Source organism: Delphinapterus leucas, chromosome 7 (assembly GCF_059928025.1).
Source record: "Delphinapterus leucas isolate spDelLeu-1000000601 "Yukka" chromosome 7, BTC_Dleu_Yukka2, whole genome shotgun sequence".
NCBI classification, from domain to species: domain Eukaryota; kingdom Metazoa; phylum Chordata; class Mammalia; order Artiodactyla; family Monodontidae; genus Delphinapterus; species Delphinapterus leucas.
This window is the reverse complement of record NC_143135.1, coordinates 96,039,115-96,066,341: the sequence shown is the minus strand read 5'-3', so window position 1 is coordinate 96,066,341 and position 27,227 is coordinate 96,039,115. Positions and strand designations below refer to the sequence as shown.

The 27,227-nt window shown below is 56.8% G+C and overlaps 1 protein-coding gene across 3 annotated transcripts in view; it reads left to right on the top strand.

The window, feature by feature from the left end:
* Nucleotides 1-27,227, top strand: part of NECTIN1 (nectin cell adhesion molecule 1) — a 67,260-nt gene that overhangs the window by 18,838 nt on the left and 21,195 nt on the right. Inside the window, exon 1 of one of the 3 annotated variants that reach the window (XM_089915695.1) lies at nucleotides 22,127-22,196. The exons of the other annotated variants lie outside the window; for them this stretch is intronic. Coding sequence (XP_089771821.1) covers nucleotides 22,142-22,196 — 55 coding nt within the window. The 5' untranslated portion in view covers nucleotides 22,127-22,141. Of the gene's footprint in view, nucleotides 1-22,126; nucleotides 22,197-27,227 lie in introns of those variants that run through there. 3 annotated transcript variants of the gene reach the window in all.

Genomic DNA, 27,227 nt, shown 5'->3' with positions numbered 1-27,227 from the left:
CTAGTGAGCAGGGTGGCCCCGGCAAGTGCGTGGCAGATAGAAGAACTCTGAGCCTGGGGGGTGGTGGGCAGCTCTGCAGCTGGATGGTCCCTGGATTCCCAGGGGCTCAGACAGACTCGGACACACTGGGATGAGGGTGAGGCTTTTTCTCTCCTATTTCTGGACAGACAGTTCTGTTTTCATAGTGTTATTTTCTGCCCGAATTTCCCCATCTATGGCAAAGCCTCTTCCGTGCCTGCTCTATTACCAGGGGACCCGCCTGTCTTCAAAAATAAGTGATGTGGCTTGTCAGGTGACCCGTCTGTCGCTCTGGTCCCAGGCATAAGGTGCCGCCCCACCTCCTGGATGTGGGGCAGGGAGCCTGCCCAGAGGTGGGGGTCCCAGGATCTCCCCAGTGCCCACCAGCCCAGCAGAATCAGCCTGGGGCAGAGGAGGGAAGACCTCAGAACGTCGATGCTCAGAGCAGCTGTGCTGAGCAGGGGACACCCAAATTTGGGGGCTCCGCACCCTTGCAGAGGTCTCCTAGTGGCCGGCCTGCCTGTGTCGGGGTGGGATCTAGCTCCCTGCCACCCATCCTTCTTCATGTGCCTCTTATTATTGAGACATAATTCACCTACCATAAAATTCACCCTCTTAAACTGTACAACGCAGTGGGGTTTAGTATATTCACAAAGTCGGGCAGCCATCACCACTCCCTCATATAGAACGTTTTCGTCACCCCGAAAAGAAACCCCGTACCCATTTGCCATCATTCGCCATTACCCCACCCCCTCCAACTCCTGGCAATCACTGTCTACTTCTGTGTCTCTGCATTTGCCGGTTCTGCACAGCTCATATAAGTTGAATCATACCCGGAGTGGTCTTTTGTGGCTGGTGTCTTTCACTGAGCATCCCATGTGCCTCTTTCCATGTCACCACCCTGATTCAAGAGCACCAGTAGCTCCCAGTTGCCAGCAGGGTGAAGGGGGTGAAGTGCAGACCCTTGTCTGGTACAGAGCCCTCTTTAAACTGGCGGCCAGTTCCCTTTGGTGTCACCTCCGCACCACACAGCCAGCACGTTAGCCACAGCCAGGCTTTTAAAGACCGTCTTCCCTCTTCCTGTTCCCTCTTCTGCCTCTGAGGGACTCCTGCTTATCCTGCAAGACCCAGCTAAAAATCTCACCTCTTCTGCGCTCCTCCATCACCCTCAGAATCATTCCTCATCTGAACTCCCATGGATTTTGGTTCATACTTTAAAAAGCAAACAAACAAAACACAGCACTTATCACTCAGTAATTATTTGTTTTCATGTCTGGTCCTCTGCTAGACTGAGCTTGCACAGAGAAAGAAAATGTCTTATTCTCTCTTGTTCCTCTACCTTCCTACCTCTTGCCGCTTCCACCATCGCCTCTACCCAAATGAACTAGTGCTGTGCTTGGCACACAGTATGTGTTCAGTAATGCTTCACAGACTCGAAAGAGCCAGTGTCCAAAATATCCTGGAGGAGAGAGCCCAGTGCAGGGGGCGGCGAGGGCAGCGTGAGGCTTAGGCCGGTGAGGTGAGCGGGAGGCCAGGTGCCCAGGGAGCTTTATGACAAGGTAAGGGTGGTGGCCTTTACACCTGTGTCTGATGAAAACCTCCCCATCCTTCAAGGGTCCCTTCAGGATGAATGGACTCTCCCTGACCACCCCAGCCTGCAGGGATATCAGTGGTCCTAAGTGTCCTTGCCAGATGGAAACTACTAGAAGGCAAACGATGGATTCTAAAACCCTCTCCCTCTTCACCCAGCCCCATGGGGAAGAATTGAGGGTCCTCTGGGACCCTCTCTCCTCCTATAGACATTGGCCAACTGAGTATAAAAGCGGGATGATAATACCACGTACTTTGAGGATTTCCTTGAGGAGTAAATGAGAGGGGGCATACAAATGCTCTGAAAGGGCCGGGAGGGCACCTATTCTCACATGTGCTATCAGCACAGATTAACTGAGGGAAGGGAGCGGAGGCCCGGGGTCTCTGGCTTGAAGGAATCACTCCTTCTCTTTTCTTGTCTTTTATGTCATTTCCAAGAGATTAGAAACCCTGATGGGGCAATTCCATACTGTTTATTTGAAATAGGCTGGAAAGCAGACAGAATTTTATTTTCTTGGGAGGACGGTGATGAGGGGGACAAATTAAGCCTCCACGCCTACTCTGAGCGCTGGGGATGTGGAAAAAAGAGAGTGGTGCTGGGTTGGGGGCATCGGGAGGTCCCTCCCTCTTCACAGATACCAGCAGTTCTGGAGCAGAGGGAATTGGGTCGTTCCTGCTGCCGGCAGAGCAGTGAGGGGCTGGTGGCCAGGGTGGGGCAGGACCAAGTGAGGCCGGCAGCCTTCTCCACGGGGAGTCACCGGAACCACTGGCCCTCCCCACGGTGCGATCCGGTTCCCAAGGAGGGTGCCTGGCAGACCTTCTGCCCCTGCAGAAACAAAGCTGCCTAATTGCCTTTTAATCTGGGGATGTCAGTCCGATGGTGTTCGTGCTGAATTGTAAGGGGAGATAACATCTTTCCCTTTGAGTGAAACGCTATTTGATCTCTGTGTGTCAGAGGAAGGCCTGTGGGACGGAAGGTGGGACGGAAGGAAAGGTGGAAGGAGAGGAGCGAGGGCCTGGCTCCTGGCTGAGCTGAGGCTCTATTTCTCCCCATAACAATCATAAATAAAGGGGAACAAGCATCCTGCTTGTCTTGGCTCAAGGCCATTGTTAGGTGCAGGCTTCCTCCTCACCCCTGCCCCTCCCAACCTCCTTTCAGGCCCAGGATGGGGAAGACAGATTGTCTGCAGGGAGAGAGAGTGGGCTGCCAGCTGTCTTACCTGGAGAGGTGGGAGAGGTGGGCTCCCAAGACCTGAGTGCACCCTCCCCCGCCCTGCCCTGCCTCTGGCCTTGGCTCTCCCTCCCCACCTTTGCAGAGGCTGCTCAGATGTCCCAGGTGATTACAAGGGCCTCCTGACCAGTGCCTCTGCCTCCACTCCCTACTGTGTCGGTAGTCTTGTCCAAACCTAACCTAGTTCTCCGCTTGCTCCCACTCCCCAACGGCTCCCGTCTCACTCAGAGGAGAAGCCTGGGCCCTCCATCATCTGGCCCCTACACCTCTCCCCTCCAGCCACACCCACCAAACTTACCAGGCACACGCCCGCCTCAGGGCCTTTGCACCTCTACTTCTGCCTGCCATGCCCTTGTCCCAGGCGGCCACACGGTCGGCAGGCTCGCCTCCTCGGTCCTTCCCTCAAATGTCCTTCTCTCAGTGAGACTTTCTCTGGTGACCCTTGGTCTGAAGTTAAGCAGCCCTTGCACATACCCACACAGACACACCCACACAGCCCCCCTGAAAGTCCTGCTTGCCACACCCTGCTCCAGGAGCTGTCCCTGACCTGTGCATCCCAATCCCTCCGACGGTGCCCCACTTCCTGCAGGGTTTTATAGCATCTACAGGGTGCTCTCGCCTCATCCTCCTAGCGCCCTCTGCAGGTCAGGGTGGGCATCCCTGATTTACACTTGAGGAAGGTTCTGAGGGGTCCAGGACTTGCTGGAGATTTCCACATGTGAGCAGCAGGCTCTTAGCTGGAGCCGTGCACATTTTTTCTAGAAGCTTCTGCCGGGCTGAGTGGAAGAATGTCCGAGCCCTCCGCCAGCCTTGGATCTGTCACCGTGGCCTGGGATGCAGGCTGTCCTGTCGTGGGAGCGGCTCACCGCCTGCTGCTCCGTGTCCCAGCTCATCTAGGTCCCCTCCCACCTCCTCCCCTCACTCCCTGGCGTGCACACAGGCCCAGCTGATCTTTCAGCCCTTTTTCTGCATCTGTCCACCTGGCTGGAGAGACCCTCCTGGGAGGGGGCAGGGTGGCCTGTCTTTACCCCAGCGAGGAGAGTCAGACCCCCTCTGAGCCCTCGCAATGCTTAGTACTCCAAGTTATAGATGGAGAGGTGGACACTGAGAGGGCCCGGGAGGACCCCCCTGATGCTTGGGTCGGCTCTCTGCCTCCGGAAGCCCCTCTCTCGCAGCTCTGGGCTTTCTCCATCTCAAGAAATTCTGGGGTAGCTCCTGAAGGATCCAGGGGGAGAAGGAAGACAGCCCTGCCCTCGGTGCACCAGCAGGAACACAATGGCAACCAGGGACACCAGCTATGCGGCCTTGGGTGAGGCACTCCTTCCACCCCAGGTCCACGTCCCTGGTGCTAAGGTGGGGTCCCCAAGCCTGGAGCTGGAGGGGCTCACAGGAGCAGGTTTCTGAAGGAGCTGAGCCCAGTGGGTTGGGAAGAGCGGTGACTGGTCCTGGAGAAGAGGCGTGATGCGGTGGAGTAGATGATCTGGAAGGGCCGAGCACGCGTTAAATTAACCTGGCAGTGAGCTACCTTGCGTCGTATGTGATTGACCCTTTGGGGATCTCACTTGGAGCATTGAAGCTGGGGGGAGTTATCTTAGCAGTAATGCAGGGTGACAGGAATCAAATGTGGAAGTCACACAGGAAGCGGGATTGCTGACATGGGCCAAGTGTGCTTTCGTTGAAAGAGCGTCAGCCTCGGGGTTAGGAGTCCTGCTCAGCCACTTGTCGCTGAGTCACCCTGGGCACTCTCTGGCCCCAGCTTTCCCATCTGTACAGCAAGAGTGTTAGACTAGGGCTTCCCTGGTGGCGCAGTGGTTGAGAGTCCGCCTGCCAATGCAGGGGACACGGGTTCGTGCCCCGGTCCGGGAAGATCCCACATGCCGCGGAGCACCTGGGCCCGTGAGCCATGGCCGCTGAGCCTGCGCGTCCGGAGCCTGTGCTCCACAACGGGAGAGGCCACAACAGTGAGAGGCCCACGTACCGCAAAAAAAAAAAAAAAAAGTGTTAGACTAGCTGTCCCTGTGCAGTCCCTGCTGACCCATCCTCGGTGTACAGTGATGTGCGTGGGACCAGTGACTAGACTTCACCACTCGGGAAAGTCCAAGGCACTCAGAGACCAAGATGGACACAGGAGAATGTGCTGCCCCCCAGGGGCCAGCTGGTCCCTGAGCCCTGGGGATGTCCGAATGCCTTTGCTGTCAGGCATCTCTCTGTCCCTTTGGCAGCCAGCGTGAAGGCCCTTCCTGACTACCTTTGGGCCTCAGAGCGGAGCCAGGCAGGACCTGGCCCCCTCTGTCTCTGCCAGGAGCGATTCTCAAAGCCGCCAGGGTCCCAGACCCTTTCCACTGGGGTGGGGGAAGCTCAGCACCTTGGCCCCTCCAGTTGTACCAGGCATCAATCCGTTCTCGGTGACTGATCACTAAGGCCTGCATGCAGGCGCTGGCAGGGTGCTGGGATCCAGCCTTGAGCAGGTGGGCGCCGTCTGTGTTCTCATGGAGCTTATGGTCTAGCAGGGAACAGTGAACAGGTTACTACAGGTGTGGCAGTAGCCAAAGAGATGGCCTGGTGAGAGCACACAGCAAGGAGGCTTAACCCAGTCTGGAGGGACCTAAAGGATGAAGGGACACTGGAGAAAGAGGAGAAAGAAAAGGGAAGAGCACACGTGGGGGCCCTGCATCTGCAGAAGGCGTGGTACTCCTGGGTGCTGGTAGGCGCGACGGGCAGCAGCACCTTGAGCTAACGTTTCCCGCGCCAGGCTCCGCTCTCAGTGCTTCGCTTGTAGAAATTCACTTAATCTTCCCAACAACCTGTAAGGAGTTTACTGGCATTTTCTCCATCTTTATAGATGAGGAAACAAGTACAATACAGAAAGTGTATAGTCACACAGCTAGCCAGTGGCAGAGCTGGGATTTGAACCCAGGAGCCTGATGCCAGAGCCTCTCTGCTGTACAACTCGAGAGAACTGGGATCTCCAGCAGACGCCCCTGATGAGGTAGGACCAGGACAGGAGCAAGTGGCAGGGCCAGGCCTGGCCCAGCCATAATCAAAAGGGAAGACACGCTTTCTTGCAGCACAGAGAGGGCTTGGCAGTATACAGACAGCCTCTTCCCCCAATCTGGGACTGGCCTGGATGGCATCTGGTGGTGGCTGACCCTCTCCCGGGCTCTGAATCAAAAGACATGGGGAAATGCACTTGCTTTTCAGTGAAAGGGATCAAGATAAAACAGCAGGAAGAATTTCCCAGCTGTCATGACCATACGCTATTAAAACAGGCAGCCGAGGGAGGTGGAGGCCCCTCATGGAGAAGGTCAATGTCTTGGTTGCGCAGAGCTGCAGAAGAGGGGAGTGGAGGCTGGGGAGGTATGGGATGACCCCTCGGCTCAGCTCCGAAGGTGAGATACAGTCAGACAGATTGCAGGGCACTGTCCCACAGAAAGAGACATCCGCTGTCCCCAAGCTGGTGCCACCCTTTTCCTGGGACCCTGTCTGCCCCAGCCCTGCCATCAAACTTCATTAAATTGCATTTTCCCAGAGCAGGGCAGGCCAGTGACAGAATGAGTCAACGCCAGCTTGCTACAACTGTCGCCCCTGGAGCCGGCGGGCATGGAGGGAGATAATTGGGAGTGGTTTGACAGCTTAATGTCTGGGGTTGGCTTCCCAGAGCAGTGGAGGGGTGGGGCAGGGTGGACGCAGGCAGCCAGCACGGAGGAGGCAGGGTGATGGGGGCTGCGTCCATCCAGATTGACCCCACCCCCAACACCTTTCCCTCCATTTCCTTATCAGCAGCTTGTTGGGCAGGAAAGTAAACACGGGGAAGGAAATTAGATCTGGAGAATAAATGAGGCTCTCTTTATTAACTTGTCAGAACTAATTAACATCTCTACCAAATTCATCTCCTCTCCAGCTGCCCCCCTGAGCAGAAGGAAGGGAGGAGTCTGGAAGAGGCCGGATCTGGGCTTCGGGGTCCCGTTCTAGGGACTGCAGGCTGAGAGGGACCCCACCAAGTTCTCTTGTCCACTTACCTGGGGTGCTGAGTCCCGTTGTGGGTGACACAGCTCAGGCGTAAAGCCCCAGAAAACCCCAGCACCAGGTCTCAGCTACTTCACCTCTCTGAGCTTCTACCGAGAAACCGAGCCAGGGCCTGCCTCTCGGCCAGGGGTGTTGGGAGGGTGTGAAGCAGCAAGTATTGATAGCTTCTGGGTGCAGACTCAGCTCTCGATGTTACTATGGGAGATGGAACATAAGTAAAGCACTGGAAAGATCTCACAGTTTCTTCGTATTCACAAGGTCATTTTGGTTTGACCCTAACAGTAACCTCAGGAGGTATTAAGAAACAGTCATTGGCGTTCCCATTTCACAGATGACCCAAAGGGAGCACAGGGTGGTTGAGGACCTTATGGAAACCACACAGCAAATCGCTGTAGAGGCAAGACCAGAACTCAGGGGGGCAAGTGCTCTGCTCCCCGGCACGGCCCATCCCACCCCCACCCCTGGGCTCTGCAGAGACCTGACTCATGGCCAGAGTCTCACTTACTAACAGATGCCTCACTTCCTGGGTTTGAGCTCAAGGTCTCCAGCCCAGAAGCCTGCCCTCGCTACTGGGCACTCCTTCAGGCTGGCCCTTGACATGGGCGAGAGTGGGGATTCGTCTTGCAGAGTGGGTGCCTTCCCTCACCACCCGCCCCCATCCCAGAACCGGGCCCAGCCCCACCACTTTGGAGAATAACCAGCTCTGAGAAAAGCCTCTCCACGCCAGGCAGAGGAGAAGCCCTTGAGAACCAGCCACGCCTTGGTTGCAAAATCCAGTCTGTTCTCTTGCCTGCCGTGCTGTGGTAGCATCCTAGAGGTTCCATTCCTGCCAACCGGCTGCTCCCGGGGGACCCTGGGAACACGTGGAGGCGAACACTGCCCAGCCGGTAGCATCAGCCCGAGAGCTCATTGCCTTCTGCGTGTGGAGCCGGTTGGGGGCTGCCTAGAGAGCAGAGGCTCCCGGACTGGCCAGGCCGGGGGGGACCGGAGGAAGCGTGGACTGTCCAGCTCCTGTATGTGAAATGAGGAAACTGAGGCCTCAAAAGAGAAAGTCCCATGTTTGGCTGGCTCATGGCACCACCAGGGTCAGCACCTGGGTCTCCTGACTCCCAGCCCCGGCCCTTTCATGAACTAGGTGTTACGCTTGGTGAATGGTATCACAACAAGATGAACGTGTTACATCGGGGACCCTCAGAGCCAAGAACAGGCTGAGGGCTGGTGGCAGCCGGACAGGGCAGCGTCCCTGCTGGAGGAGGGGAGGTGGGACATCTGCCTAGCGGGGCCAGACCACAAGGCCCAGGTCCAGAGGCAAGATCACTACCCCCGTGCCCTCTGGGCCTCCTGGCAGAGCTCTCAGGAGGGGCCTCACCCCTACAGGGCACACGGCCCTGCTCCATGCCCTCAAATCATGGACCGGTAGTAGCCAGGCACCTCATGGGCAGCAGCACCATTCTCTTCAGAGCTTGTCGCATTTACAAATGCCCTCAGCAGACCCACTAGTGCCGGCGGGGTGGGGTTAGAATTCCCATTGTACCGATGGGGAACGGAGACCCGGAGAGGCTCTGAGTTTCCCCGTCTTCGTGGGCCTGAAAAGCAGCGTCCTTGTTCTGGAGGCCTTAGAGAGCAGGGTGTAAAACGTCCATGCTTCTCTGCTCACGGACTGTGGTGGTCCAAGCACCTCTGAGCCACGGTTTCCTCAGCTGTCTCCTAACGCCTGCTCTGGAAGGCAGTGCCCATGCCCAGTGAATCCACCAGTGTCTTTCAAAAGGCCACATCCCAGGCTCCTGCCGCCGTCCCTCACACGTCTGTGAGCGATGAGGGAGCCGGGAGAGATGTCAGAAAGGAGCCCTCCCAGCCGTCCTGTGACTCCAGCCAGGCCCAGAAGCCCGAGGTGCCCGAGCGCGGGGGTGTGGCAGGCAGCTGGGATGGGGGCCTCTGCCCTCCAGGACTCGGGGCCAGGCCCTGACAGCGCTGGATGTGGCCAGCTGGGGTGGTGGGAGAAGGACCCAGGGAGAGAGTGGAGCTGGCAGACTTGGCGTTGGCTGGCTGGATGTGGGACAGAGTCCCAGAGTTCCCACGAGTACACTCAGAACTTTCTTAGAGGCACTGGGAAAGGAGGTCGGGAGAAGCCCCTCAGCCCTCGTCACACCTCCGGCCCCTCTGGTCCTTCTTTCTCCTGCATCCTCAGGGCCCACAGTATGAATACAGGTCTGTGCTGGCACCCACCCCGGAGGCCCCTTACCCTCTGCGGGGAGCACACTCCAAGCTCTCCTGGGTCCCCAACCACTTGCCATAGGACTCCAGGACCAGGCCACGCACCAGATTAAGGATGCTGATTTGGGGGAAGAACAATTGAGCTGTCTGAGATCTATCATGGAGCTTTGAGGCTGTCCATTCTTCTGCAGGAGGGCACAGGGCAGCTTCTAGAACCCAGACAAATGGGGGTAGCCTTAGTCTTTGGGGAGGGTCTGGAGCCTACTTTGGGATGCTAGAAAGGGCCTACTCCAGCCCTGAGGGATGGTCTCAGCTTCTTGGCTCAGCTTCCATGACCCCTAAGTACCTACATACCAGCTGCCACGTCCTGAGCAATTACTCTATGTCACACTATCCATGAACATACATTATTTTATTGAATCCTTATAGCCATATAGTGATCAGACATTAAGTCCATTTTACAGATAAGGAAACTTATCTCATGAGCGCTCATTGCCAGTGAGTGGAAGAGCTCAGCCCAGGTCTGTCTGCTACCACCCGCGTCCCCTCCCTACCTCTCCCGTTCTCTCCTTAAGAGGAGGACCTGCCTGATCTCCAGCTCTGGCACCTGATCCAACAGGCCCCAGCACACCACAGGATAGAGTGTGCTTCCACCGCAGTAAGAGGAATTGAGGACAGACTTTAGGAAGGACTTCTCTGTCAATGAAGTGTCTAGAACATTTTAGCAGTTTCCCAGGGAAAATGATAGGATCTCCTACTATGAAGACCTTGAAAGAAGGGGAAGAGATTTATTTAGTCACCTAGGTAGAGTTTTGGGGGGTAAAGCCTTGTCAGAGGCAGAGGGTAGTATATGACAGCCCCTCTCTCTAACCTCTGGTTGGGCAGTTCAGAGGCTCAACCTCTGGCTGGGCGTGACTGCCCTCTGTTGCTACCACCTGGCCCAGAGGGTCAGGTATGGATGTCGCCTTTCTAAGGACCTGCTTTCTTGCCCAGGTCCACTTGGAGCCCTTGCCAACTGATGCCTGGGGTGGCATGTGGGGCAAGGCAGGGCCTGGGTAGGTGCGGTGCCCGGCTACCTGTCCGGGGAGAGCTCTATGGCTGAGCTCTATGGGGAGAGCTCAGCCACTCCAAAGCCCCAGACTCTGCTCCTTTTCCCTCCCTTGCTCCCAGAACTGGGCTGGGAGGAGACCCAGACTGGGCAGGTCACCGAGGACTTCAGCCTCTGATGCCCCCCTGTCCTTTGGGGAAGTCCATCTTATTCACTTCAGCAAATCCGCAGAGAACCTACGAATGTCAGCCAATGAGTTGGGCACTGCCTGCCTAGAAAGCTGAAATCTGGTCTTAGGAGAGGTTCTAACTGAACAGACAGAAAAACAGAGGGCGGTCTCATTCTGAAAGTGCACAGAAACCAGACTCACCACTTTTTAGCATTGCAAGTTGGCAAATTTCTCAACCAGTGGGCCTCGGTTTCCTCCTCTGTAAAATGGGAACATCAGTACTTGCTCCAAAAGATGGAAGTAAGAATGATGTGAGATCCTAAACGGGAAGCACTCCCCAGTGCCTGGAACGTAGGAGTGCTTCAATCAGTGTTGGAGGAAATAAAACAGCTTGCTGTTAGAATTCTGGGAGGCAGGAAGCACGAATACCAGTACTGACTTTTAGGGGTGAGGGAGCCCACAAAGGAGGGAGGACTGAGCCTCCTGTCTGATGGGAACAGGGCTGGAGCAAAGATGAAGAGACACAACAGGGCAGATTGTGTAAAATAAAGTGCATATTTTTAATTGCTTGAGTTCACATCTCATAAAAGGAAAAAAACTAAAGCACAAGCCTTGGCCATCCCCCCCCCCCTTTCTCTGCCATGAGCCAAGAACCAGTTCCCGCCGGCCTGTCTTGGGTTCAAAGCGTCTCCCTGCCCTAGTCCTCACGCCAACCTGCCCACCCCCTGCATCCACTGCGGGTGAGGGGGGCCTTCCCCTGAGCAATGGGGGCACTGCCCCTCCCCGGGCCAGCCCCTGCCCGCTATGGTGGGCAGCACCTAGAGTTGTCAGGCCTGATGGGAGATGGGGAGATGGGGTGGGGTGTGGGAGATAGGAGTTAAAGGCAGCTCCCCCAACCTCTGCCTGCCGGCCTCCTGTTGATTGTAGCTTATTGTCAGGGTGAAATGGCACAGCTAGGTCACTATTGTTAGGCCTCGCAGGACTTTTCCCCAGACAGTGGAGGCTAGGTGCTGCTTCCTCCCTTGCCCTATCTACAGCCAGCAGTCCTGCTCCCAGGGCGTGTCTGAGCCTGTAACCTGGGAAGCCGGGGCCTTGGGCCCAAAGCCCGCTGAGCCAACTCTGCTTCCTTCCCACCCTGGGAACCCACCCTTTCCGTGGTTCCTGCCAGCCCTGGTCCCCACGTCCTCTGAGGTGGGACAGACCTCCCAGCCACCTGCCTGTCACTCTCAGTTCTCCCCTTCATTCTCCCCGCCCACCCCTGGCCCCCGAGCCCTGACTCACTCCCTCACTTCCCACTCAAGCTGTTCTCTGGGACGTGTCGGGACAGGGCGCCTGGGTTCTGGTCCTCCAGGCTCTGGCTCTGCCCACTCTCAGTGGGGGTGGGGCACGTGGGGAGGATCTGCTTTGACCTGCTTCTTCAGGCTTCCTCCCTCCTCCACCCCCAACCCCGAGGGGGCAGGCTGGTGGTGAGCTCCAGAGCGCCTCCTGATTCACCCTTAAGGGCCCCAGCCTGGGGCCACTGAGGGGAGTAGGGGAGAGGGGCGCTGGCCATCTTCGCCTTGATCTGGGCCAGCTTGGGTCTCTGAAAACAGGACGTGAGACGCCAGCCTGCCCACCAATGACTCCTACCCAGAGGCCTTCACTCAGCCAGGTGCCATGTCTACACCATTCCTCTTCTTCATCCCTTTGGGACCAGAAGAGTAAAAGAAGCATCAGGAGACTTGGATTCACTCTCTGATCTCAGTTAATTTATTATATAGCCTCTAGTAATCACCTAACCCTTCTGGGTCTCAATTTCAACATCTACCACATGCACGGCACCTTCCTCTGGCTTGTTCCAGGATCCAGGATCATCAGGGTAAATGGGGCTGGAAGAGAAGACTGATGGGATTAGCCCTGGCACCCTGGACTGGACTGCAAAGGAAGGGTTGGGGGGGGTCTTCCCACCTCCCGTTGGGGCCTGGAATTGGATGCATCTCTCACATATGGGGCCTCTCAGTCTTTCTCTTATAGAGAATCCTTCCTTTTTATACATAATCATGGCATTCTCCAGGGAGTCTTTGATCGTGAGCTTTCTAAGAAGTCTTGATTAAAAGATCTTAATGACTGGAGCAGTCAACAGAGCACCCCGTCCGAGTCTGTCCTCTGAGATGTGACTCTAGCTGGGCTCGCAGTTCACTGAGCAAACACAGATCGGGGTCCTGCCTTGTGTGGGCACTGCAGCTTCAGAGTAAGAGACAGCCCACGCTGGGCACCCGGGGAAGGCTTGTGCTGTGGGCGCTTGAGCACAGAGCTAGTGGCCAGGGGACCTGAGTGTTGAATTGGGTGGGAGCTGGTGTGGCGGGTGGGGACATGGGAGGGCCCAGAGGAGGAGCTGGGAATACAGGCAGGGGGACAGATTGTGAAGGCTGCTAAGTAGCTCAGATTTGCCTTAGATTTCGCCCGAGGCAGTGGAAAGTGGGGGTGGGGAGGGCACTGGTGTGACAAGGTCTGCTTTGTGTTCAAATCCACTTGTGGCTTAGACAGGCCACTTCACCAGCCTGAGCCTCAGCTTCCCAACATGAACAGGAAGGCTTCACTGGGAGGAATTTTGTGAGGGGGAAATGAGATTCCGCGCCTAACAATACCTCTTAGATAGTGAGCACTTACTAAAGGTCCGCTGTTTTTAGTGTAATCTGTGCCAGGACTCCAGATTAGAAATGGTGGAGGCCTAAATTCCCAGTTGAACTGCAGTGTCAAGGGCTGTATTCTAGAAATCCAGAGGAAGGAGAGTCAAATGGATATAATGAGGTGACTGATGTGATGGAGCCCTGGGAGGGACGGGGGTGGTGAGGGAGCAGCTGGAGAGAAGAGTTCAGTGAGGAGCTGCCCAGTTGGCAGGTGCACGCTGGGGACCCTCAGCATGGAGGCATCATTAAGGCCTTAGGGGCACGTGGACCCACCTAGAGTTGACCAAACATCCACAGCCAGGCAGCCGGTCCTCTCCCCTCCTTCATCTCATGCTCCTTCCTCCAGTCTCCTCCCTCTCCAGAATAGTACAAAATCTCTAGGTCACCATGAGGTTCCAGGGGTAAATGTCTTCATCACTTCAGGATGAGGCTGGTTAGTGTGAGCCAAGCAAGAAAGATACAGGAGATGCCTTAAGAGACGCCCATCTAGGGGCTTCCTTGGTGGCGCAGTGGTTGAGAGTCCGCCTGCCGACGCAGGGGACACGGGTTCGTGCCCCGGTCCGGGAAGATCCCACATGCCGCGGAGCGGCTGGGCCCGTGAGCCATGGCCGCTGAGCCTGCGCGTCCGGAGCCTGTGCTCCGCAACGGGAGAGGCCACAACAGTGAGAGGCCCGCGTACCGCAGGAAAAAAAAAAAAAAAAGAGACGCCCATCTAGCCCTTTCCATACAGACCAGACAGGAGAGAGAATCGCAGCTAGAGGAGAGGTAGAGGTCCGTAGCCTTCCACTACCAGCCCACCGCTCTTTCTTTCTACACCTGACTTGTCTCCCGGCTTGATGAGCTATCCGCTTATCTAATGACCCAGAGGCAGGGCCTTTGTAATCACAACAAGAGAAACAACCGCAGTACGTCGCTGTGGGCTGGTGTCCGGCTGGTAACTGTCCCCAGGCCCTCTCACAGCCACTCTCACAGTATTGAGTCCAGGTGGCTGAGGTCGCGCCTTCCCACTTCTCTTCCTCCAGGGCCCAGCCCTGCCAGCTCCTCCTTTCCCCACTCCCACCAACTTCTTGGCAACTTTGGATGAGTTGCTTTTCTCCGCACCTCTGTTTCCTCCCCTGTAAGTGGGAGCTTAGGCCAGATGGTCCCCATCTAAGGGGATGCACCACAGCTGAAGGATTCTCAGCCTGGTCCTTCCTCCCTGGGTCTGTCTGAGTGCTCTGTCCCTTTGACTTTCCTATCTATTTATACACAGAATTCACCCACAACATTTCAGTTTTCCAATAGCATCATTAACTACCCCAGTAATTAAACCCAATTAGCAGTTGTAGGGGCCTTTCTGAGCGAGGAGCCATTAGCCGGGGTGAAAATGCATGGGAATGAGAGAGAAAGAAAACCCACCCTTTCCCAGCATTAAAAATGAAAGCCCGAGACAGCACTGCAAAGCAGAGGGCCCCAATTAAAGCTGGGGCCTCACTCGTTAAGCTAATTTGACATGCCATCCCACCCAGCAGCCTCTGATGGGAAACCCGCTGGTAGAGCTGGCTGGGAGATGTGTCCAAGCTTCCTGCTCACCTTGTGGGCTAAGCTGGGCCCCCAAGTACCCCCTCCAGCCCCCTGCCCAGGGAGGGACATGAAGAGTCTGCCCATTTTTCATTAGCACCCGCTGCCCACTTCCGGGGGCTTCAGATAGCTAATAACCCAGAGTGGATGGGGCGGGGCTTGTGGAGGGGACGACATGGTGGTGGAAGTGTGGTACAGGCCGGCTGGGAGGAGCAGGGATGAGAAATGAGAAGGAAAAGAAAAACCCGACATTTCTGGGGCCTTGGGAAAGGCAGAGGTTGCAGTCACTCTCCCGTCTGGGCCCGAGGCTGAGGGGACTCCCCCCCACACACCCGGGGATGGCGATGAAGAGTAAGTGAGGTTATATATGTCAATGCCTGACACATCATAGGTGCTTAATTGATGGCGGCCAGCGTTAGCCCTTTGCACGCCTGGTCCTCCTAGCTCCACATCCCCGGAGGCCCTGGGGGAAGATGTGGACACCAGCCTTCACAGGTGCGGAATCCCAGGGACAGAAAGAGGAAGGTCCACAGCCAGAGATCAGACTGGAAGTCAAGTTTCTTAGCTCCTGGACTGGGAGGAAAAGAGAGCAGAGGAAGAATGATTTTGGAGTGCCCAGAATTATCCCTTTGGCCAGGGCTGCCCTGGGCCCAGTAGTCCCGCTAGGAGTGGGGCTGGGGGGCTCAGCCTCACCCGGAGCCTGGATGAGAGGGGGGATGTTGTCTGCCTTCCCAACGAAGAGCCCTTCCCAGCCCCATCAGCATGGCTGCCAACAGACAAGCGTCCCAGGTGTCACGTGCACCCTCACCCACGATTCTGGGGCTCGGTAGGTGTGTGGGGAGGGGGGAGGCCGCGGGCAGCCGGTGTTGTTTTGAGGAGCATAGCCTCTGGAGCCAGGCTGCCGTGTCAAATCGTCTTCACCGACTATGTGACTTTGGGCAGGTTACTTGACCTCTCTGTTTCCTCATCTCTAAGATAGAGACAATAAATGGTACGTAGCTCCCGGAGTTGTTGTGAGGATTAAGTGAGTTAATATCTGTAGACATTCAGACCTCGGCCTGGCACAGACAGGTAATATACATGTGTTAACTGTTCTTACCGTCCACTGGCAGGGGGCTGGCAGGGGCCCGGCAGGGAACGTCATCCTTTGGTACTTTCTGTGCTAGGGAGGGAGGGGAGCATGTGAGACCCCTGGCTTCTGCTGCTAAGGGGCTGGGCTCAGCCTTGGGGCAGTTGTGGGTAGCAGGCAACACCCTTCCCAGACTTAGTAGAACATGGGGGTCTGCTCCCCACCACACGCATACGCATCCCGCCAGGGGCCACTCCTGGCTTTCGGGGGCCGCTCCCGGCAATGCGGTGGGCAGGGCGAGGAGGGCATGGGAATGGGAAGGAGAGGGAGGGCGGGGAAGGGAAGGGAAGTGAAGCAGGTGGCCGCAGAGGCTGGGCTGCATCCCCGCCGCTGGGTATTGTGCCCTGCTGACTACGTGCTAGCTCTCTATGCAAGGCAGGACGAGAAGCAGGTCCTGGCATGCCGGGCCCCTACCCAGTGACTCCTGGAACCCTAACAAGTCTGAGCTGGAAGTGGGACTGGGCGAGGTTCCTGATAGATTCATGTTGGGCAGAGGGATGGCGGGGGCGAGAGGGTGGGGAGAATGGGAAAGACCACCCCCCCAGTCGAAACGACGGCACTGCCCGTGTCGGGGGAGAGTGGGCAGGGCTGGGGGGAAGTGACCAGGGCTTGGGGTTTTCGCCTCCTGCCTCTTGGGTTCCCTCTCACCCCACCTGCCCTGGCCCGACAGGGTGGGAAGAGGACAGGCTGTGACAACGGCAGGGACCTTCTCCTCTCAGCATTTTGCCAAGAAGAGGGTGATGATTTCAGCGCCGCTGAGAAAGGAAGTGGAGGAGAAACGAGGGGGAGGGAAGATGGCAGCCCCGTGGGGCCAGGCAGGAGGGGTCATTTGGCACAGATGCCCTCACTCCATCCTTTCCCCGGCCAAAGAGGTGGATGTGCTCAGGCCCGTTTTACAGGTGAAACAGGCTGGGCTTCGGGGAAGGTGTGGGACGTGATCGTGGGTCCCACTGCTAGTGATTGCTGCTGCTGAAGTCACAGCAGGACAAACTGGGTAGCATGTACCCCATCACCACCCCTTTCAGCCTCCTGGGCGCTGGGGAAGGGACAGCCCAGGAACTAGACATGTCTACAAGGTCCTGGGCCATGGGGTGGCGTGGGGAGAGAGCAGGATGAGCCCCCCGTCAGGCAGATCCACCCACAGAGGGAGGCCTTCAAGCTCAGCCAGCCTATCCCTGCAACTTGATGTCAGGACCCTTTGAAGACCCTGCTTTCTCTGGCCACCCCAGTCGGGGATTACTGGGTAGGAAAAAAACTGTGAGCTGTGACTGCCTTCCTTCCGGGGTACCACAGAGCTGAGGCTGAGCTCAGGTCTGGAGCGAGTTGAGGTTAGAACCACATGCAGGATCGTGCTTCGCTCTGTGGTTAAAACCAGGAAGAGGTTAGCGCAAGTGTTAGGGTCGTGACCCAGGTCTGCGGTCTAGGTTGGCACTGACACGACGACTTGGCTGGGGCTGGTTTGGGGGTTCATACTGCGGCTTGAGGAGGATGCTATTCTGGGTTACCGTTGGGGTAACAGTGAGTTGGGGGTGTCACAGCTAAGGGATGTTAGAGAGGTTGGGGATCCAGCACCTCCTGCTTATGTTTGGAGGAGAAATGGCCATTTTCGCTTGAGCCGTGCACTGGGGAGAGAAGCGGGGCTGGGGGTTGCAGCTGAGCCAGAGTGGGTTGAGCATGGGGGTGTGCAAGGGGAGGGTGTTCTGGATGTGACGGAAGGACCATTGAAAGACTCTCTCTTCCCTTTTCCCAAAGTTCTGCTCACCTGTTGCATCCCGTGACCCAGGCCACCCCAGGCCTCATTCAAATGCTACCCAGACCGAAGTCCGAATTTCTGAGGCATCGGGAAGTGTCTCCTCTGTGGGGTTTGGGTTCTCCCATCGGCCAAGGGAGCATAAGGACTGAGGTTTACCTCCTCCTCTCTACCCCAGCAGGCCCTCGGCCCTGACCTGAGGGACCCTAGCGGCCTGCCTTCCTGGCTCAGCTCCAGCCCCCCACTGGAGACCCTTTAGGGGAGGCCCCTGGGGCAACACTAGCTGAAGAAGGTCAATCAGAGAGAAACTGTGACCCGAGCATTTGCCGGTTCCCTGCTTCCTGCCCTCGCCTCTTGTCTGCACCCTAGACTCTGCCCAGTACGGAAGTTTAATGCTGCCCAGTGTGCGTGAGGTCAAGACTGCTCCCCGCCCGCCTGAAGCCCAGGAGCGGAGCTCATAGGGCGGCACGGAAGGCTTTGGGGGGATGGAGACAGTCCTGAACTGGGAGGTGTGGAGAGGGAGGCTGACCTGCTGACGTCTGGGGCCAGGTTGTGGCAACCCAGACATTCAGGAGGGGCTTCACCAAGGAGGGGCTGTGCAGGGAAGGGCCCTTCTGCTGCACCCGAGACACTTCCCCTGCACCCGAGTCCAGATCCAGAGGAGGCCCCGTCTGCAGGCCTGAGAGCACCCTCTTCCCATCCCCCATCCCCACAGTCAACAGAAAGCGTCCCAGGAGCCAACGCCCAAGGCCTGGCTCTGTCCTTGTACCATCTGTACAGGGAGGGGGCCCAGCAGAGACCCGGCCCCTCCTGCCCTGCCTGGCAATATTACGTCTGAGCTAAGCCTTGGACTGCAATGTGGCTACAGTATTGCTCATTTGGTCCAGACGGACCCATGTGTCCTGCCCAGGGATGAAATAGCAAGTTTGGTGCCTGCAGCAGCCACCTTCTCCCTCTCAGGCCCCTTCTCCTTCTTAAGCCTCTTCAGAAGCAGGTAGAGGGGAAGAGGTTGTCCTGGGCCCTAATCACTGACCCCCACACCCTGCCAAGAGTCCAGGGTTGCCACTGTGCTGTGGCTACAAAGCATCTTCGCAGAGGCCGCTGCATTTCAGCACTAGGGACAAGTGAGACCGAGGCCTTCCTGTGGGGTGGGGTCAGGAGCCCGTCTACCCCCCGAACCCCAGCATCCCTCCTGAGACCCTCAATGCTGCACCAGCCGGGCAAGTCCAGTGTAGTCCTGCCGCCCTGTCATTGTCCTCTGAGCAGCAGCGGCCCCACCCACCCTGCAGCCTGGACGATCCTCCCACTCCAGCCCTAGAGTCCCTCCTGGCAGGAAGAATTCTGACCCTAAAGCCTTGCCCAGGAGGAGCCCCAGAGGCGGGGTGGGCGGGGGCGACAGGACACAGGGCTGCCAGCCCACGTGGAGGAGGCTGGGGTGTGGACGGAGGTGCTGGGAGCCGAAAATGCCGGTCCAGGGTGGGATGGACACAAGGGCTGGTGCTGTAGGTGCCACAGGGAGGGGTGGTGTTTGTGTGTGTGTGTGTGTGTGTGTGTGTGTGTGTGTGTGTGTGTGTGCGCGCGCGCGCATGCCCACTCATCTCCTGAGGCCTCGAGGCTGAACAACCTGCACAGAAGCAATCAGGCCACCTGCCTTAAAAGGAAAGACAGAGGCGAGCCAGGCCGGGGGTGAGAGGAGCAAACGGCAAAACTTAATGACTTTAATATGAAAGAATTTGCCACTAATTAAGCACAAGCACTCCACTAATGCAGAGAGCACATGTTGTGGATCTCACTTAAGCAGGAACCAAATGAGGTGACAATCCTTCCGAAATGATAGCAGTTTACCAGCCGAAGGAAGATGCTGCCGACCTCATTTCTGCTCTTAGAAACACAGCCCTTTTGTCTTTGCGGCCTCTTGGCACTGAGTGTCTCCCTGTCTGCGCCTCTGTCCCCGACTCCCCCTTCCCCATGCTCTTCTGTCCTCTGAGGACTGCACGCCACTCTGTCACCCATGTTCTGACAGCAAACAGCAGTCAGGTGCAAACTCCCTAGGCCTCCTGTTCTCTCCACCTGTTCCCCCCAAACACACACCTCCTCCTACCGGGTAGGGAGCAGGCTCTCCAGACAGGAGCCTGCAGCTCCTCTGCCCCGAGAGAGATCAGGACACTTCCCCTCCGGAGTGCCCCCAGCCCTCTTCCCCACTCCCCTCCTCACCCAGCTGACTCAGGTCTGCCCTGCGCGTCCATCCCACACTCCAACACCCCTGCCTGAGCTTCATGCCCTTTCCTCTAGGCCAGTGGTCTTAACTGGAGGCAGTTTTGCCTCCCGGGGAACACTTGGCAATGTCTAGAGATGTTTTTGGCTGTCACACCTGAGGGAGGCTGCTACTGCGTGGAGCAGGCAGAGGCCAGCGATGCTGCTAAATGCCCCACGGTGCACAGAACGGTCCCCACAGCGAGGGGTTATCAGGCCCCAAATGTCAGCAGTGCTGAGGTTGAGGGCCCCTGCTCTGGGAGAGTGGCCTAATCACAACAGGGACTTGCCCAAGATCACATGGTGGGTTGGTAGAGCTGGGATGGAAACCAGCTTACCTGACTCCTAGGTAGCTCCTTTCCCCAAGACTATAATAGTGACAATACTACAACCACTTGTGTAGCGTAACTGTGCCAAGCACTGTGCTAAGAACTGATGTGAATTATTTAATTTTCACATCCACCCCAGGAGACAGTCCTGTAAGTGTTCCCCTTTTATACATGAGAAAACTGAAGCACAGAGAGGTTGATGCAACTTGCTCAGTCACCCAGCGAATAAGGAGCTGATATAAGCCTGGGTCTGTCTGCATCCAAAGTCAGTGCTCATGGATGAATGAATTACTTACGTCCCCCCGCCCGCCGCCATATTCCTCTTAACCCCTTCCCCATCAGCCTCCCACCCCAACCCTGCCCTTTTAGATTGAGCCTTCCCTGAAGCTGGCACCATATACCCACCTGACTGCCTTCCCTTCCCTGTACAGGCCCAGCCCCCTGCCACTGGGGAAGGCAGCTGCCTGGGCGTCTGGAGCTGGGCACTGGGGTATCCGACAGGCCCCTCCTGGTAAGAGGTAGATCAAGAGACCTCCACTTCTAAACAGGTGGTGACCATTGGCATGGAACCCACAGGGCTGGGACAATGCATCTGTCACCCCTGAGCCTTGGGAGGCTTGGGGGATTCGCCCTGTTTTCTCGGCAGCCCCCAGCCTCTCCCACCCCACACTAGCCTTCCGAGGAGGCTGCTGCCTACACTCCCCAGAATGTGTCATTAAAAACACACATTTGCTGAGGGGAATCCGGGCTGCCGTGTGTCCGCTGCGAGATATGTCGTCTGCTGCAGCCGGGGTGGAGACGGCCGGCGTCGGCCACAGAGAGGGGACCTGTCTGAATCCTGGCCTGAGAGCCAGGTGGTTCCAGGTCTTTGAAGCCTCAAAAGCCTGACCAGGCTGGGAGAAATCCAGGCTATGTAGTGAGGGGCGTGGAGCTGGAGAGCGTGCAGGCTTTGCAGGGCTGAGACCTCAGCAGCAGGGCCTCAGGGCCTCAGGGCCGCAGCTCGCTTGGGTGAGAAGAGTATTTTTCACCTTACGGTCTGGAGTGAGGAAGGAGGTGGGGCCGGGTGCTAGGAACTGGGGCAGAGGACAGAGGAAAGAATCGGGAGGTGGCAAGTGGGAAGCAAGCGGAGGATATGGGGTTGGGGGGCAGACAAGCGGTCACGCTTTGGGGGTGTAGCTTCCTGGTTTCCATCAGGAAGGAGGAGATTCAGGCCCTGACCCGCTTCCCTTCCGTGCAGATGTGAGGCCTCACCTTCTGTCTCTGTCCTCCGGCCCTACCTGGCCACACCATGCTGTGTCCTCCTGTACAGGCCCCCCTCCTTGGCTAATGTGCAATTTCCAGGAAGGTGCAGTCGGACCTGAGAAATGGCTAACCCTGGCCTGGGACCCCAGCTAGCTCACAGCCTTCTCCAACCACTTGAGGCCCCCTTATGCTTACTTCAGCCCAGGCACTGGGCTGAAGTCCTGATCTTTCCGCTCAGTAGGGGAAATGCTATGACAGGTGTATGCTGAGGTCCTGGGACCCTCGGGGTGTAGGAACACCTCACTCATGGGGGAAGGGGGAAAACCTCCCCAAAAGTCAAGGCTAAGGTTATTCAGGAAGGATGAAGAGGTGTGGGCAGGTAGCAGGGTATGTGGGTTTTATTGTTTTTTGTTTGTTTGTTTGTTTTGTTTTTAATTATTATTATTATTATTTTTGGCTGTGTTGGGTCTTCGTTTCTGTGTGAGGGCTTTCTCTAGTTGCGGCGAGTGGGGGCCACTCTTCATCACGGTGCGTGGGCCTCTCACTGTCGCAGCCTCTCTTGTTGCGGAGCACAGGCTCCAGACGCGCAGGCTCAGTAGTTGTGGCTCACGGGCCTAGTTGCTCCGCGGCATGTGGGATATTCCCAGACCAGGGCTCAAACCCGTGTCCCCTACATTGGCAGGCAGACTCTCAACCACTGCGCCACCAAGGGAAGCCCCGGGGTATGTGTTTTTAATGGAAGGAAGAATGTGGCGGGGAACTGGTGGTCTTGTCCCACGTGGCAGGAGAGAGAGAGCAGGCAGGGGAGAGGCAGCTGGAGTCTCGGATGCCCGAGATGAGGTCCAGAGCCCAAAAGGACTTTGGACTTGATCCTGAGGGCTGTAGGAAGCCATGGAAGGGTTTTAAATCGAGAATGCTTTGTATTTTAGAGAGCAGAAAATGGATTAGAGGGGGAAGCCTGGAGGCAGGTATGTATCCTTGGCATTCTAGTACAGTAGACTGGGCAAGAGATGATGGTGGCCTGCACCAGGGGCAAGGCCTGGGGAGAAGAAGGGCGGCAGGGATGAGATGGTAAGTGCTGGGTTCAAAGGAAAGGGCTTGGGATTTACTTCACTGGGGGTTCCCAGCCCAGGAATGTTGAGAAAATAAGGAAGTGAGCCTCTGCTGGAGGTGCGGGTGGGTAGGAAAGGGGCTGAGCCGGAAGGAGGGGACTTAGGAGGAGTCTGGATTGAGGCCGGTGGGGATGGAGAGCAAAGGTGGATGCAGAAGCATTTAGGAGCTAGCACCAGCTGCGCTTGGTGATTACGTGGCCGTGGAAGAGCCCTGTGTGCCCCGGCTCTGCCGTCACGCAGCCTGGATTTTCCTGGCATCCCAGGAAAATGGGATGAGATGGGCAGTATACAGAGGTAGAGCACCCGCTTGGTAGAGACGTTCCAGAGGCTGATCCAGGGAAGGTGCAGAGCAGGGGCAGAGAGAGAGCTGGACAGGTGACATCCAAAGTGGAGTCCTCCAGGGACATGGGGTCCAGCACTCTCGTTTTACAGAAAAGGAAACTAAGGTCAGAGAAGCAAACTGCCCTACCTAAGGCCATATAGAAAAAAATGACCAAGTAGTGGGGGCCAGAGCCCACCTCTCCCAATTTCCAGTAAGTACCCTCCCTTCCCACCAGCCGGCCAGAGGAAAGGTGACAGGTACGGGATGAGCAGTACAGAGAGGACCGAGAGGTGGAGCCTGAAGGCTAGAGATGGAGGGGGCAGAGCCGAGAGAGGCTCCCTGTTTCTGGGATGCCAGGAGTGGAGTCAGGAGCTGCTCAAGACCAGCCTACCCTGGGCTTTGGGGATGGGCAGCCAGCGTGAAAACAGGCTTGGAGGAGAGCCATCCAGGTGTCCCTGGCCACTTGCTCCTCAGTGGGAGAAGGCAAAACCCAGCTCCCTGATTCATCCCCAACCCCCAACCTATCCTCCTAGGGTTCAGGGAGAGATGGGACCAGAGCAGGCCCCACCGCCACCGCTCCCCGGGGGCTTCCGCACTGCCAGAGAGCAGGGCCCGCCCAGCCCGTCTGGAAGATCCCGGGCTTCCACTCTGGCTCCTTCTGGGGCTTTTCCCAGGCTGCCGCGCCCCCTCCTCTCCCATGCACTGTGCTTACCCGCCCCAGGCGCCGGGCGCCAGCCCCACAGCCCATCATTAACCAGCTCCATGTGGGGAGTTGAGGAGGGTGTGCATTAGCCAAGAGCAAAACATTGGCAGTTGCTGTGACCCCAAATGAGGGGTGGAGACGCCTGGGTTCGGACAGTAGCAATTAGCCCCTGGCTGTGGGATCATGGGATGTTAGCACCTCTGCTGGTAAGGTGGATGTGGAGGGGACGCAAGGCTCCAGGACACCTGGGACCGTCCCAATAGGCACTGCTCCCGGAGAGAATCCCACCAGGCAAAGCCCCTGCACTGCAGGAGGCCGGGGGGTCTTTAGTGCTGAGCTAACAGTGGCACCGGGCCGGGCTGCTCAGCCTAGACTCGGCCCTCACGCCTTCTTGCCATGTCCAGACCCAGTGAGGGGGGGCTAGGGGTGCAGGGACGAGAGCTGGGCCAGCTGCCACTTCTCTGTTTCCTCACTGAGCCCTCTGCCCTGGCTCACCCCGGACCCCATCCTGGATGTAGAGGAGAGGCTGGAGGCTGGAGATGCAGCCTGGGCACTTGGGGAGCTCCAGAACTAATAGGGAAACATGCCCAGGGCATAGATACGAGACAAGACAAGCTCAAAGGACTCCAGTGAGAGCCCTGCTCATGTGGGTTCTTGCTGGCAGAACGATTGGGTCCAGGCGACACTGATTGGGAAAATCTTCCCAGAGGAGGGGACCGTAGGAAGGGGATTCCTTCCAAATCTCACCCTCTACCTCACTAGCCTCTCCCCCATGAGGTTAGGCCGTGACACCAGAAAGTGAGGAGCTAGGCAGCCCTGGGAGTTGACATTTGGAGAAGTCGCTGCACTGGGAGGAGGGGACCTATAACCTTTAGGTCACTGTGCTGACTCAGCAGGGTTTCGTCTGGAGGCTCTCCCCCCTCTAATGGGTGAGTCATTCCCACTTACCACTTAGCTGGTTTCTCACCGGATTTCCTGTTCCTTTCTACCAGTTCCAGGGCAGGGAACAGGGGAGCATCCCTGGAAAGCCCTAGAGATGGATCCCAAAGGATGCCGATTTCAGAGAGGCCCCTTCTGCAGGGCCCAGTGCCTCCCACCCAGGCCAGGCCTGCCACTTCTGCCCACCCAACTGAGCGCACCCAGGCAGAGTCTCAGGAAAGGAATGGGGCACCGAAGAAGAGGTAGCCTGTGCCAGAAACCTCTGAATCCCCCAGCCCCGGCCCTCCTCTTCACCCACCACATGGGCCCAGGCCCAGCTTGCTCAGCTAGGGAGAGAGGGGTCTGAGGTTTCAAAGGTGGGGACAAACTGGTCGAGGTGGGTACGGGGAGGAGAGCAGCCCCCGCTCTGGGCCACACCCCGCTGCGTGGGAACCCATGGCCCCAGCCTCGGATTAGCTCGATGGCAGGCAGGGCAGGCGGGCAGGGCCCTGGGGAGCAGGTTTGTCGGCCACAGCTGAGGAGCCTTTGTGTTTTGTTGCTGAGCTGGGGCTTTTGCAGGTCCGTGACGTCTCGGGGGCAGGCCTGATGCCTGCCTTGTTGGCTCAGCACTTCTGAGAAGCCACGAAGGCAGCCCAAACTGCCCGACCCCAGTGCCAGTGGGGAAACTGAGGCACATATGCACAGGTCCCCGGGACCTGGGTCCCAGACCCTGGAGCTCATAGGGTGGCCAGGGAGAAAATAGGCAGGGCATGAGGTCAGGAAAAGAAACAGACTCATTCTTTGGTATCCTTAGGATGCAAGAACTCCTCTACTGGGACTTCCCTGGTGGTCCAGTGGTAAAGAATCTGCCTTCCAATGCAGGGGATGCTAAGATCCCACATGCCATGGGACAACTAAGCCCCCATGCCACAACTACTGAGCTCACGTGCCTCAACTAGAGAGCCCATGTGCCGCAAACTACAGAGCCCACACACTCTGGAGCCCACACGCCGCAACTATAGAGAAGCCTGCATGCCGCAATGAAGAGCCCAAGCGAAGATCCCGCGTGCCACAACTAAGACGAGACACAGAGAAAAATAATTAATTAATTAATTAATTAAATAGAATAGCATTTTTTAAAAAAGAATAAGAAAACTGGAGAGAGAAAAAAAAGAACCCCTCTGCCAAGGACACAGGTCCCAGTGGATCTCTTCACCCTCACTCCCCACCTCCCTGGCTTTTTCCTGCTCTGTACATAGCAGCCTCCTGCAGGTGCCCCCAACCTTGGCTCCCAAAAGTCCCTGTTTCTGACCTTGCACCTGACACGCAATCACTGGACTCCAATGTGGGCTCCAGCCCTGGCCCCCAGCCCCTTGACCCACCTGCCCGCCAAGCCCAGCACAGGTAGCCCGCAGGCACTGTGGCTGCAATATTGTAACTGGTATTTTTGTGCCATTTCTCCAAAGGAGCAATGGAGGCACTGAGATTACACAGGAGGGACACCACCCAGAATGAGGCCCTGGAGCGTTAGATTGAGAACCTGAGTCTATTTTTTTTTTAATTTATTTATTTATTTATTTTTGGCTGTGTTGGGTCTTTGTTGCTGTGTGCAGGCTTTCTCTAGTTGCGGCGAGTGGGGGCCACTCTTCATTGTGGTGCGCGGGCTTCTTATTGTCGTGGCTTCTCTTGTTGCGGAGCACGGGCTCCAGGCACACAGGCTTCAGTATTTGTGGCACGTGGGCTCAGAAGTTGTGGCTCCCGGGCTCTAGAGCTCAGGCTCAGTAGTTGTGGCGCACGGGCTTAGCTGCTCCACGGCATGTGGGATCTTCCCGGACCAGGGCTCGAACCTGTGTCCCCTGCATTGGCAGGCGGACTCTTAATCACTGTGCCACCAGGGAAGCCCCCCTGAGTCTATTTTTATGGCAGGTTAGGAAGAGCACTGGGCTGGGTCCTGCTGTTCTGTGTTCCTGAGCAAGTGACCCAACTGCTCTGGCCCCTTGTCTCCTCCTTTGTAAAATGATGGGTTGCATGGTCCATTGAGCTCCACTGTGCTACCATTTTGGTGGTCCTGGTTCCCACATCTGGGACAGCCTCTGCTTCTCATGTAAGAGGGAGCCTGTGGGGAAGAAGAGGTGGTACCTTCTGTGGACCAGCCCTAGCTGCTTGGGGAACCAGAGAGAGTCTGTAGAGTACTCTCCAAGCCCTGGACCCTGCCAGCATCAGCCGTGACATGATCAGCTCAACCCAAGGTCAAACCTGCTCCTTCCCTCTCCCACAGGGACTTGCAGTCTATTTGGAGACGGGAGGATACAGTAGAAAACATGCTAAACACACATGCCAGGAAACAAAAAAGGGTACAGATTCATGTTATATGCAGTTGGGCAATGAATAGACGTGTCAGCTAAGTAGGAGGAGTCCAGAAGGACTTCCTGGAAGAGGGGGACTAGAAGCACACATACAGTGCCTAGTACTGGGTAGGTGCTCGATAAATATTTGTGGGGTTTTTTGTTTGTTTTTCTTTTTTGCGGTACGCGGGCCTCTCACTGTTGTGGCCTCTCCCGTTGCGGAGCACAGGCTCCGGACGCGCAGGCTCAGCGGCCATGGCTCACGGGCCCAGCCGCTCTGCAGCACGTGGGATCCTCCTGGACCGGTACACGAACCCATGTCCCCTGCATCGGCAGGCGGACTCTCAACCACTGAGCCACCAGGGAAGCCCTCGATAAATATTTGTTGAATGAAGTGCGGGGAAGGGAGGCCTCCTGCTTCATAAATGAGAAATGATGATGGTGATGGTGATGATGGTGATGTTGATGGTGGTGATGATGATGATAGCAACTAACATTTACTGAGCATTTCATTTTGTGCTAAGTGCTGTCCTCGAGTTTCACATTTACTCGTTTAATCATTACAACAACTTTTACAATAGGTATTATTATAATCCCCA